Source organism: Montipora capricornis, chromosome 2 (assembly GCF_036669925.1).
Source record: "Montipora capricornis isolate CH-2021 chromosome 2, ASM3666992v2, whole genome shotgun sequence".
Lineage (NCBI taxonomy): Eukaryota > Metazoa > Cnidaria > Anthozoa > Scleractinia > Acroporidae > Montipora > Montipora capricornis.
The window spans coordinates 14,330,446-14,344,104 of NC_090884.1; the positions used below are offsets into that span (position 1 = coordinate 14,330,446).

At 39.2% G+C, this 13,659-nt stretch overlaps 1 protein-coding gene across 1 annotated transcript in view; it reads left to right on the plus strand.

Annotated features, from left to right (window-relative positions):
* The window catches only part of LOC138038927 (ubiquitin-conjugating enzyme E2 Q1-like), a 33,391-nt gene that overhangs the window by 825 nt on the left and 18,907 nt on the right, over positions 1 to 13,659 (plus strand). Inside the window, exons 4-7 of the mRNA XM_068885019.1 lie at positions 7,648 to 7,719; positions 8,805 to 8,857; positions 12,380 to 12,473; positions 12,999 to 13,083. Coding sequence (XP_068741120.1) covers positions 7,648 to 7,719; positions 8,805 to 8,857; positions 12,380 to 12,473; positions 12,999 to 13,083 — 304 coding nt within the window. The remainder of the gene's footprint in view (positions 1 to 7,647; positions 7,720 to 8,804; positions 8,858 to 12,379; positions 12,474 to 12,998; positions 13,084 to 13,659) is intronic.

The following is a 13,659-nucleotide window of genomic DNA, read 5'->3' on the forward strand; positions in this document are numbered from 1 at the left end:
TATGACTAAGTTGCTAATTATTATTCATATTCGGTACTTTTCTTTCGTCAAGACAGAAATATTGCATTATTTTTCCGTAGACTCTAAAATAAAAGAGAAAACTGAATTATTTAGAGGTACAAACCGGAAGTCGTCCCTGTAGTTTGTGCACTGTGAGCCTTTCGTGTGAAAACTGGCATCTTTTATTTTTTGACGAGTGAACGATTAACGAACCAGTTTAAGGCCGAAAAGGACTCTGATGCATGTGCTGGATTCATGAATTCATGGGGCCATTGTGAAAAATGTTATGTAAATGAGTGGCTAAAACTGAAAATTTGTGCCTCTGATGCAATATTTGATAAAAATAATTATCCTGTTGTGTTGTGCCCCTGGAATTGTACTCATCATAAAGTAACCGAAAAGCCCTCCAAAGTATTGGTGTTAAATTGAATGGCAAGTCAAAAAATTGTCTACAATTCTACCGAGGCCCCTAGGACCAAGACATCAGTAAGACACAAAACCTTATGCACTTTTGTTATTAAAGACTTTCAAAATGCCTCTCTGTTCCCTCACTCTAGACAGCTTCCTTTCTAATTATATATCAAATCATTCTATGTAGTTATCACCTCTAATACAGCTAGCAAAACGGGAAGTCAAAACATAGATGTGATCCTTGGACTTATCAGGACAATTAAAGCAATAATTATTGCTTTCAGTGGCTTCAATGGAATTCAAACCCATGACCCCTGTGATACGGGTGCAATGCTTTACCAACTGAGCCATGAAATCACTTGATTGGGAGCAGGTCCATTTGTTAGGCTCAGTTGTTCCCATGAAAGGACTAATGAATGAAAAAATATATATATATTTGAAGTGCAGGTTATAGACAAAAGGTAGATGTAACTTTTGCACTTATCAGGATAATTTAAGCAAAACATTTTGTTTCTTATGGGAGACATTTTGTTTAAAACAGGAAGTGGTAGAGCTTAGACAGGATGTAAAGTGGCCTTCATCTGCAGTTCACTGCACACCGATACTAGAGGAACGAGCTATTTTAAAGCAGATTCACATACATGTATATCAAAACTGATTTAGAGCTTAACCCATTGTAAAAATTAATCATCTGGTGTTAAGCAGAGTAAAATCTACTACGCCCCACTCCTAGGAGTCGATGGGTAACCCATTCACCCCTAAACTGGCCTTAACCGGCTGTACTTAGTATTTTACCCTGTCTAACGCCAGACGATTTTACTCGTCAATGGGGAACCCCCAGGAGTCATTGGGTTAACCATATTGGGTGACATAGGCTATCTGTACTGTATGAAGACCTTATTTTCGTATTATCATCATAATCATCATTGTTCTTTCTTATAATTATTGGTATTGTATTATCACTAATTATTATTATTATTATTATTTTTGTTATTATTATTATTATTATTATTATTAGTATTATTATTAGTATTATTATTATTGAATTCAACACTAGGAGAACACGATGAGCGTTCTTAGTGGATGCAATGAGTGTGAGCTTTAGCAAGTTTCTGTTTTTCATTCTCCCGCTTTTCAGCACCATCTTTAAAGTGGTGCTATGATAAAGAAATAGCCTGTCAGAGACTGAATGTGTACATTGCTCGTGTTGAGTAGAAATAAAATCAAAACGGCTTGCTTTTTGTTTCCAAGGGTAGTGGAGAGTTGTTCCATTGGTGGCGGAGTGTTGAATTAATATGTCTAAGGCAATGTACATGTAGAGCACAATGAGATATTTTGTCAAACAAAATTTTTTATGATCAACATAATCATATATCTATAATTTTTTTGTGTTTAGTGGTTGCGGGGGTGGGGGCCTCAATAGTACAATGAGTTTGGAAAAGAACAACCTTTTTCATATGCCACAGCTGTAAGTTATAGAGGAAAAGGTCACCAAGCTAGTCATTTGTTCAACAACAATAGATTTCAGAATTTCAATGCAAAGTAGCCACTTGATAGATTGGATGTAGATTCAGCCTTTGTGAGATAGTTACGATTTTTAACAGATCATTCAATACCCTGTGAAAATCAGGATATTCTTTTGACTGTTCCACATTTTGGTGATTTTAAATACCCATTATAGCGTGTTGTAAACAATGTCACTTTGATGTTATATTAATGAACACCAGTTCAAAGACTAGTGAAAATAGCAACAGTCGAGTTAAACAAAATGAAATGTACAGTGTATTTATTTGACATGCTTGATAAAGATAACACAACGGCTAACAATCATGAATCATTTAAATGTGAAAGTGAGAAAAAGACTCATTGACAGGCAATTTTGATACAATGACAAGATCTAGTGCTGGAAAAAAGTTAAAAGATTTCCTTATTAGATGAAAAACGCACAAAAGCATGGTAAACATTGACCCCCTTACCTGTATGGGGAGAAAGAAGAGTGTGCCCCGTGAATTGTCCGATGTGGTTGTTCACCACGATCTGATTCTTGCATGTAAAGAGGTTGATTGCCTTCATGTTTACCTTTGCTCTTTGTTTTCATTTTACCATAGCATGTCATTTGTCGCTGAAAAAAAATATCTTTAGTAAGAAAATGTTATCCAAAGAAGTCTAACACCTATCCTTGTTAATAATTTGCAAAATACTGAAAGGAGATGAAGAGAATCATTACAATTTGCAAGCTACCAAGATTGTACTTTTTCCTGTAGAAGCGGTAACATCGACTCTTTTCGAGTCTGTCTAGACAAGTGGTCATCAGTTGTTTTTTTTAGCGGTCACAAATAGAAGACCAAAATTTTGATGTGACAAAACCACGATTTCCTTGTAAAACGTTTCTTACAAATGCTGGAAGATTTACATTCATGTCCCATGGGAACTATCCTCTTGTTTTTCTCAAGTGTCATCGATTTGGCGGCCACCTACAAGTAACTTTGAGTGCAAAAAATAATGGATAAAGACATCTCTGACAAAAGATTGCAAGAGGCCGGGTTTTTTTTTTGTTCAGGTTTTGTAGACTTCGACAAGAAATGCACGGGTTAAACGCTAGAATCACATCCGTCCTACCATTGAGGTTGACTATTGTGGGCAGTTTACTGTTTTATAAGTAATTCCATCCATTTTGAAAGAAAAATTGCTACATTGTTATTCACTGTTATATCTAATGGTATATTTCTCGTGCTACTCTCATTTTGTCCAGAGAAAGGAATTCTTGCCAATTTTGAACATTTCCAATAGACTTACGTATCACATTCTTGATCTATGCACACACTGAGAACGTATTTGCTTGCCACCACGGACACTCAACACTTGTTAACTTTTTAGTGACCAAGTGTTAAATCTTAGTTTTCAAGGGCCTTAGTTCTTAGCTCTATTCTTAACCATTGCTAGTTATAATCTCACTGCAGCTTTCACTTTCATTTGCTCATACTCTCTCTTAATGCTCTTTAGTCCACGCCCTCCAAACTTCCATGATAGATAAACCAGAGCTGTGGATCCGAGGGGGTGTTTGCCTCCGTTTTCAACTACAGTTGAACCTGTATAAAATGGTCACCCTCTGGACTTGAGAAACTGGCCACGTAATACAGGTGCCCGTTTAATACAGGGTCACTAAAAATACTCAATGGGCATAGTCTAATGTCAGTTTTAATGGCGTATCATACACTTCATGCAAGGAAACAATAGAACAATTAACACTCTTTCAAGCGATCTACTGGCTTAAAACAAAGTTCAGTTCCAACTTGTAACTTAACGGTATTGTAAACGTAGCATCGTCTAATCTTCTACGATATACAGTTACTGTACTGTATTTCTATGACTAACAGTTCACAACAAACTATCTGATTCTGTCATTTTATAGTTGTTCAATGTGTATAAATAACGGAAATGTTTCTAATTAAAAGTAGCACAATAGACAACAAAACGGTTCAAGTTGAAGTAGTAGTAGGGTAGGAATTACAAAGTCTTAAAAAAGTCGGACGTGTATGTCTGGCGCTTCAGCACTTGAAACTTTTGTTTACAGAGCAAGTCATTAACTGTCAACTTTGCAGGCATTGATAGCTAATGGAGCGGCTTTAGACATTTCTTGCCTTTTTGACTACCAAATTATTGGCGTACGTTTTGTAAAACATCACACTATTGACTCATAATCTGATGTGGCTCACTTGGAAAGTTCTTTCTACTGCTAAAATATGACAAAGGAACTTCTTCACATCTATTTTCATATCTATGAATATGCATACTTGAGTATATGGTAGCCAAAAGTCGATGAGATGTACGCATTGAAACAAGAGCTGCAAAATAAGGAAGACTCAAATACTGTGGCAATTGTTCACCCAAAATTACGGAAATCTAGTGTTACACCGAGAGTTACAAGATCTGGATGTGGCAAAACCGCTTCCAAACCATATTCTCACCCTAATTAAATGATGGACTATTATGAAGTGATTGGACATGTACATAAGTTGATGGCATTGTGGCTAACCAAATTTTTGAAATGGCCTGCAAACAAAGGGAAAGTTGCAGTGAAAGGGCAAGTGAGTTAATAGAGGTGGAGGTTATGGCCTGGCTTGCGAGTATTGGTTTGAAGGTGATTCATTCTCCACATGGCTAAAGAGCAAGCTAATTGAAGAGGAATTTCTAGCTGAAGAGTGAAGCATATTTTCAAAAGGATCATTGTTTTGCAGTTGTGATTTTGTACTGTACTTAAGCACATTGCGGACATCTGCAAAGCGTTAATGACACTAAAGAGTCGATTGTCAGTTTACAGTAGCTATGCAAATGATATTTCTTTATAGTGATGATGGATTGCATTTAAACACAATAAAACACTGCATAAAATGAAATACAGCTTAGTTTCCATTCAGGGGTGGCCTCTTAATACAGGTAAAAATAACAAAGAAAGACAAACATGGGACTGCCACAGGGTGGCCGCGGCCGCTTAATAGAGATGGCCGCCCAATACAGGTAACAAATACAGTGGTTGTATGAGCGAAAAATCGGGACTTTGAAAACTGGTTGCCCTTGTACAGGGCCATTATATACAGGTTCGACTGTATATTCTCTATCTTCTCTATCTAGCCTTTTAAGCTCCGTTATTGGCCAACATTGGGTGGACATCAGGTAGCTTAGCACTTGTATCACAAACTGATTATGATTATTATTATGTTAATTAATTAAGGGCGTGGCTCGATGAGGTTGGACCGAAGGAGCTGTGCTGCCGGCTAGGCGCTCGGCCCCTGAATGTATGACCTCAGAGCACAGCACCACAGCCAGATAGAATAGGCTGGAATTGTAGGAATGGAGTAGCCAGATTTCTAGGATAGAAATTTCCAGGTTTAGGTTTTCCAGATTTTCCAGATTTCCAGGAATAGCCAGAATTCTAGGATGGAATAGCCAAATGAAATTCAGAACTGTGAGGATGATACACCTGATTTCATATCTGCAGTTGAATTCATTAATTATTTTCATAATTATATCATTTTGTGCATTGATTCGTTCATCACAGGAACATAAAAAAGTTGTACCCACAAATGACTAGCTCCCAACATCAGTGGCTTCATAGCTCAATTGGTTAGAGCGTCGCAGCAGCATCACAAGGTCACAGGTTCAAACCCTGTTGTAGTCATGAATTTTTCAGGCTTCTATATGCAATTGCTGAAATTGCATTCATAACTGCAAGGATTATACATGTAGCTTCACTTGATTTCAAATCCACAATTCAGTATATGATTCATTTCATGTATCATTTCTTTCAGCAGCATCATCATCATTATTATTATTATTATTATGATTATTATTGCTATTATTGCTATGTAACATCACAGGCCTAAAAGGTGCTCCTGGCCTGGTCAATTATTTCCCTTGAGAGCGAGTAGCAACTAGTTCCTAAAGTTCCCAAAGGAGTCCTCTCCTGACTCCTTAAGGGATAAAAGTTAACGTTTCTTAGGATTCTAGCTGTTCCCAACAGAGAAGTTTTCTGGATCACTTAGAGTCCGATGGTGGTGCCAAGCTTTTCAATGTGTTTGTCAAATTTATCAGATACAGCCCCACATGCTCCGATCACAACTGGCACTACAGTCACTTTCTTCAGCTTCCACAACTTTCTTATTTCTTCCTTAAGAAGTTGGTACTTCTCTATTTTCTCCAGTTCTTTGTCTTTTACACACGCATCTCCTGGAATGACGGCGTCAATGATCATGGCCTCCTTTGCTTGCTTTCTAACGAAGAATTTCCAGTAGTCGAGCTTCAGCTATCCTGACACACTGTACATTGAAATCCCACAGAACCTTGAAACCTTCGTTTTCTACCACTCTCTCTGGGGTGTGTTTGTACCACATATCGGTCCGCTCAGGTTCTGCCTTTCCACACAGTTGGCAATGCACATACCATGCAACATTGTCGTGGCACCTCTTATATTCACGTTGTGCCAACTTGCTGCACTCACTTGTTAGATGGTTTACACTTTCTCCTTTCTCTCCACACTATGTTTTTGTCTATGTGGAACTTGATATAATTAGTTCATAAAGCTTGCTCTTGTATGCTGCAGATCAATGCTACTGTGCATCCTTTGAGGTCTCCCTTCTGCATCCACCGCCATGTTTTATCCCAGTCCACTCCTGTCAAGTCTCTAACATACTGCCCATGCATTTGCTTCCCTTTCCATTTGTTTTCTGTTTCCTGTTTTGCACTCTTCTTATACTCTCTTGGTTCCTTTGCCTCATCTGTCTTCACTGTTCCTCTCTCCCCCACTTTTCCTTAAGAAAACCTCATTACATCTCCCTACATACCAACCCAGACTGTTTTCTTCTCCCCGGACTCAAGCTTCGCAACTAATAAGTCCTCTGCCCCCTCTCTTCCTTGGTACATATATCCTTGCAGTGTCACTCCTTGAGTGTACATGTAGCTCCTTATTCGTTGTCATCACTTTCCTGGTCTTTCTATCCATGCTTTGCAGTTCTTCTTTCGTCCATCCAATCACACCTCCACCGTATCGTAGCAAGGATACAATTTATGGCTTTGATTTTGTTTTTACCATTCAATTTGGATTTCATGACTAGTTTCAGTCTTCGCATGTACCCATTTCTAAATATGTCCTTCATTTTTTGTTCCTTCACTTTATCCAGTTCCAATATCCCCAGGTACTTGTATCCCTCTTCACACACCTCCTTAATTGTCTCGCCATTCACAAGTTGAATACCCTCTGTCTTGCTCAGCTTACCCCTCTTCAGAACCGTAACTCCACAGTTCTTTATACCAAATTCCATTCCTATGTCTTGACTAAAAGCCTGAACTGTGGATACCAGGCTATCTAGTTCTTTTTCGTTATTATTATTATTATTGTTGTTGTTGTTGTTGTTAAATTTATGAGATTTCATGAGTTGTTGGTCTTTACCAGTTTGTAAAATAATTTTTGTGTGAGTGTATTGTAAGTAACGTTGGCGTTAATAAATGCAGGGGTTTCATTAAGGGCTGTTCACTGAGCAAACTGATGGGTTGTGGACATGACTTTGCCAATGTTGCATAGTTTGCTACGGGGGCCCAAAAAAGATCACGGCCGCTTTTTTTTTTCGTCGTGAGCTGGGATGCTTTGCGCGGGTGTTAAACCCATATGCCCCCCTGCGTCAAACTTAATGAAACCCCTGTAAATGTCTGTTCTTGCACATTTTTATTTTATTCTCCCAGGAAGATGTTGGTACGAAAGACTGTACAACATCACAAGAGGATGATGAGAGTGAAGATGAAGGTTTAGAAGAGGTAAATGCGCTTGAAAAAGAGTGAAAGCTATTGAAGGGCTGGGTGCATAAGTGGCAAATGTCAAATTTTAGGCTTTTTTTTTTTCAATTTTTTATTTTTGCTTTCAGGAAATTGGCTGAAGTTTTTGCATCTGGCCTATAATTAAACTTTTTCAAGAAATAACGTACAAATATAATCTGTTTTCTCCCTCCGTCTATAAGCAGAAAGAAGGAACCTTTGTTTTGAAATTTACGAAAGAGGAGGCAGAGTCAATAATGTGTGTGCAATGTGATTTGTGATAACCCTGTTGGTTTGGATCACGTAAGGTAAATCAGGGCTCGAAATTGTGACCAATATGATCGCCAGTGCGACTAAAACTTCCACCTTGGCAACTAAAAATTCTCCTTTAGTCGCCAGGTTGGCGAGTTCATTTCTGGAAAAAGTGAAAAAAAGCGATTCAGGTTAAGGAACATCTGCAATTGCTTTGATGCGAAAAAATGTGGATCAAATCAAATTACATGTAACATGTCTGTTTTTCTTTGAAAGATGTGGAATTTCAACACAACACCATTACCAGCAGTGTTACTTCTGTGTAAATCACAGGTGCAGCATTTTACAGAAATACTGCTGGTATTAAAAGAACGTACTTTGTATCCGCCATCTTGATTGCATTTAGCTTGTGTAACCTACAACATGACAGCTACAACAAGTTGTAAAAATAGTGGAAACACTTCACTTTCTTGGGGTGTTATTAAATTCCCCACACTGCCAAAAGTGGAGCGTTTTCAAAACAATACAGTCTCATCTGTTGTGTAAATGGCGAAACCATGTTGATTTGAATACAGTTACTATTGTGCCATGAAATTTGCATTGTTCAATTCAAAATGGTGAATTTAGCACGTAGTGCATGGCTTGCTTTTTGCATCTTTGATTTTCTTGCGAAAACGGTTTCATGTAAACACTTCCAAACCACATCAATTTTAATTTGACGCAGTTTTGAAGTCATGAAACCGTGTCAATGTGAAACTGTGTGCCTGAGACGTGCTAAGAAGAAGTATTTTGATGTCACTATAAGTCATTCCATGTTATAACATTTTTTTTGAAAGGGTCATGAGGATAGTGAAGATTCTGATAACTATGAAATGGAAGAGGATACAGAGTAAGGATCTTAAGATTTAGTTACATATTGGAAGTGCTGGATGCATGATTGATTTTGTTGGTCAAATATGCCGTGTTGAGGAAAACAGGGAGCAAGGGAAAAAATAAGTGAAAGGAATTCAACATCTTTTCTTCCTTTGCATTAACTAGTTTGAATTTAAAAAAAAATATGATTGTTTATCATTTGATGGGACTTTACAGTCCATGTTACTCCAGGTCTAAGCATTCCCATCTACTTGAATACATACCGGTACTTGCTCGAAAGCAACATCTCAAGGAAGTGCTTGTCATGAGGGCTATGAGAGGTGCAGAATGCTCCACTGACCACTATTTGATAAGAGCAGAAGTTTAGCTCTAGTTGCAGGCTCCTAGAAGAAATTCATCTGTAGCCATCCCGAAAAAGCTAGATGGGAAAAAGCAAAACACCACTCATTTCTGTTATGCCATAAGTTGCTCTCTACACAAGCCTCTAGAGGAGTTGCGTGCGACACCATTGGAGGATGTGGACTCCTTGTGGAGTGCATTGAAGGACGCTTTGCTGAACACTGCGACAGAAGTTCTTGGTCACCCCAATCGAAATACACCAAGCTGGGTTAGTGACAATCACGATGAAATCCAACCCCTTCTTGTGGAAAAGGAGAAGGCACACAGTTGACATCTGAATAATAACTCTGAAAGGAGCAAGCAGCTGCTGGTCAACGCTCCAACATGAAGTTAGGAGAATGAACACTTGGTGGGACAAGAAAGCCATTGAGCTGCAAATGTTTGCAGATGCTGGTACTCCCATGGCTTGTTCTCAGCTCTGAAGTCTGTGTATGGTCTGCGAGCAAACGCTCTTTTCCCTGTGAAATCAGCTGATGGGAGATGCCTCCTAACAGACCTGTCAGATATAACAGACTGATGGAGAGAACACTTTTACAAGCTATTAAAGGGGAACTGAAGGCAAAAAAATAAGTATTTTTTGTTTACACTTTAGACCATGCACAATAATGTTTTCAACTTTTTTCTGGCATATCCGTCGTTTTTCCACCTAAAGCATTGTGGCTCAGAATGGAGGAGTTAGCGGTCATTTTTTGCAGCTTATGACGTATGATATGGGGAAGACATGTGAGAGTGCCCCATGCAGAAGCAGTGTTTTGACTGATTTCTGTCGTGAATATTGAGTCCATGAAGAAATAGCAAAACGAAGAACATATCTACAGCAGCACTTGTTTCTCTTGATTATGAAATCTCTGTTCCCCATATCATATGTCACAGCAGGCTGAAGATTTAGTTTTTTGAGCCTGCACTGAAAAGGCTGAAATGACAGGAAAAGCCTGACTTCAAATGTCATTCTCTCGCAAAAAAAAAAACAGAAAACGAGAAGAAATAATCCCACAAACTTAACTTATTTAAGCTTTCCTAAAACAATGTTGGAAAAATTGCTGATTTTGGCCTTCAGTTCTCCTTTAAAGCAAAAGGTTCAGTCATGCCAGAAGAGATGCTATGCACATGCTGGTAGTTAACCCAACAAGGCATGAACTTGATGAACCAATCACTGCCAATGAATTAGGAAAAGGCTCTGTAGCAGACTCGTTCTGGCAAGTCTCCAGGCTTACATGTAGATGGCATCCCCTCAGTTGTCCTAAAGCTCAGAGGTGAGCAGGTTGTAGACCATCTGGTCCTTAAACAGACTGAAGCCAGTGTCAGAAAGTGTCCACCCTGACAGCCAATGTGGTTTCAGGGTTGGAAGGTTAACATCTGATATCACATTTACACTGCATCAACTACAAGAGAAGGCTGTTGAACAGCAACAACCTTTGTACATTGTATTCATCAGTTTCTCAAAAGCTTTCAACACAGTTGACCGAACCACACTGGGGGAAGTACTCAATGTGTACGGTTGCCTTGGCAAGTTTATAAACATGGTCAGACAGTTTTATGACAACATGTCTGCTGTGGTTTCTGTTTGAGGCTGCACTAATGCTCCTTTTTCAGTTTGCCACAGAGTGACACAGGGGTGTGTCTTGGCACTGACTTTGTTTTTCAGTCTACCTCACTGCAGTGCTGGAATATGTGGGTAGCAGAACCCCTAAAGGGGCATACATTCGAACCCAATTAGGTGGAGGTCTCTTCAACCTTGCTCAACAATGCTGGGAGGGAGGGAGCTTCTTTATGCAGATGACTCATCACTAGCTAGTAGCTGCAAGCCTGCAGGACATAAAGGAGATTACCAAGGTGTTTGCTGAAGCTGCAACTTGTTTCGGCTGCAGATAAATGCTACCAAAACTAAGCAACTTGCCATAGAGGTGTACTGTGAGGCACTGAAGACTGCTGCAACGTTCACCTATCTGGGCAGCACTGTCAATAACAAGAACTCGTCCGATGCTGAGATCGACTGGAGAATTCATGTAGCTTGTAAGGCCTTTGGGTCTTTCCAGCAGTGTCTCTGGTGACATCAGACTATGTATGATGATTAAGGTCTACAACTCTGCAGTGGTGCCAATGCTTTTATACTGCACGGAAGCTATGATCTTGTACTGAAGACATATCAAGCGGCTGACCGGAGTGCAACTCCGCCACAATCGCCACATCCTGAACATCAAGTGGCAAGACAGAATTCCTGATGTGACTGTCCTGGAATAACTGTAGAATCCTTGATTACCGCAGCTCAGCTTCAATGTCTGGACATGTTTTTCATATGTCTGGTAACCGCCTCCCTATGCAAGTTATCTACAGTAAATGACTGCACAGGAAATGGAAGCGTGGCAGCCAGAAACTACACTTCTATACAGGCTCAGTGTGCTCAGATTGACACTGATACCTGGGAACGGCAAGCCTCATCCAGAACAACATGGTGTGGTGTGCTACACTAAGACCAAAAGAGTTGAGGAGGAGCGGGCAGTTGACTATTTGTCAGCTCATGATCGGTGCCACTCCATTCCTAGCAACAGTGACTTCATCTGTAGCAAATGCAAATGGCCACGAATATCCAGAGCTTCTCTTGCAGCTCACCTAAGAGCATGCCAGAACAAATGTACATTACATCCTCTCTCACCTCTCTTGTCTTAATCAAAATCGATGGACTGCCGATATAATTATATTTACTGTGAGATCTTTCTGAACTATTGATCAAATAAATTGTTTGTTTATCCATGGTACTCCTTAAGAGTGCTCAGGAGCTCGTTTAGCATGTGTCCGTGCATTCAGGGTCGAATTTGGTTTTTCTGGAGGGGGGAACCAACAACAAACTCAAACCACATGTGACATTGGGACCGGGAATCGAACCCTGGCCACATTGGCGAGAGGCGAGTGCTCCCACCACTGTACCACCCCTGAGGCTGGAGTTGACCTCCCTGCTTAAGACATTTCTTTTACATGAGAAAAGCAGTGATGTTTCTATCAACACAAGCTCAACTCTAGCCTCACTTTCATTCATAGGCCAGGTAACTACGGACACAACTGTAAAAATGGTCTATTGGTTACTCCTTTTTTCAAAAGAACCCATGAGACACTGTAGCTGTTTGTTCATTTTATTAAACAGGCAGGACTCTAATAAAGAAGTGCAGGAAATTGGTGCGGCAAACTATGCAGTGTTGGAGCGGATAAGAGTTAATAGGAGGGAAGACCATCTTAAGGTTTTTATCAGTAGTGAAGTCACTGTTCATGCACATGTCCTTTTTCTGTGGACCAAATTCTTGGAAAGTCTCAAAAAAGTTAACAGCAGAATTATTTTTGAGGGAGGGGGGATTACATTATTTTTTTCAAACGTTGGTCATGTAGCGCAGTTAAGTCTATTTTTGAGGGAGTTTGAATATGCACATGTATCTAACCAGGCCAGACAAGACAAGGATGGATGTTTTTAAGAGTTTCAGGCCAAAAATTTAAATGTTAGGAAGTGTTTAGACTCATTGTAAATTCTAAGCTGACCTTAACTTTGGCTGAATTAAAAACTTGAGGTGTTTCAGATATTTCTTCTGGCTTAATTGACTACCGCCCTATAGGCTTTGTAGTGCCATTGGAACAAATAATTACAACTTAATATTTAATTAACAATAAACTCTGGCACCCAAACTACTTGCCATTTTGTTTCCACAGTTACAGTGACGACGTCCCAGTCGTCATTTACATGTAGCATTTTTGCTGTCTTGGCTTTATTACAGGGCACAGTCTGTGGGTCAGTGCAAGCAACAGATAGATTAATGAAGGAACTCAGAGATGTGTACAGGTCGGAGAGCTTCAAAAGAGGTATTAAAATAAATAATGTATCTCAAAATAATGATTATTATTTCGGTAAATTTTAGAATCTTTTTATTATATGTAAACCCTTTCTTTATCTTACTTAAGAATATGATGATTACCGTAGTTATTCGGTTATAAGGCGCACAGATTTTTCAAGAAAAATCTGTCTTTGGGTGCCAAATTAGTGCTAAAATTGGGGTGCGTCTTATAGCCAAGTATTTTTGCGCAACAAAATCTTAAGATCACAATTTGAGAAGAACTTGCAGTTTAAACAACACAAGAAAAGGACACTAGTTGTCAATTGAAAAACAGAATAGTGCTTTAAGAGACCATCAGGACACTAAACGACTTCAAGAGAAAAGCAAACAAACGGAAATTTGTATACGTCCTTAAGAGCATGTGCTCAGTAACGTGATACCCGTGACAACAATACAATTGTTCATACCTTGTTTCGAGTTTGTTGCTTGCATGAAAAGTTTCTTCTCTGAATAAACAGTGTGGAGATAAAACATACCTTCTTCGTTCATCCAGGCTTTCTTTTGCACTGAAATTTGCATCCTTGGTGGCGTGTTGATATTCAGA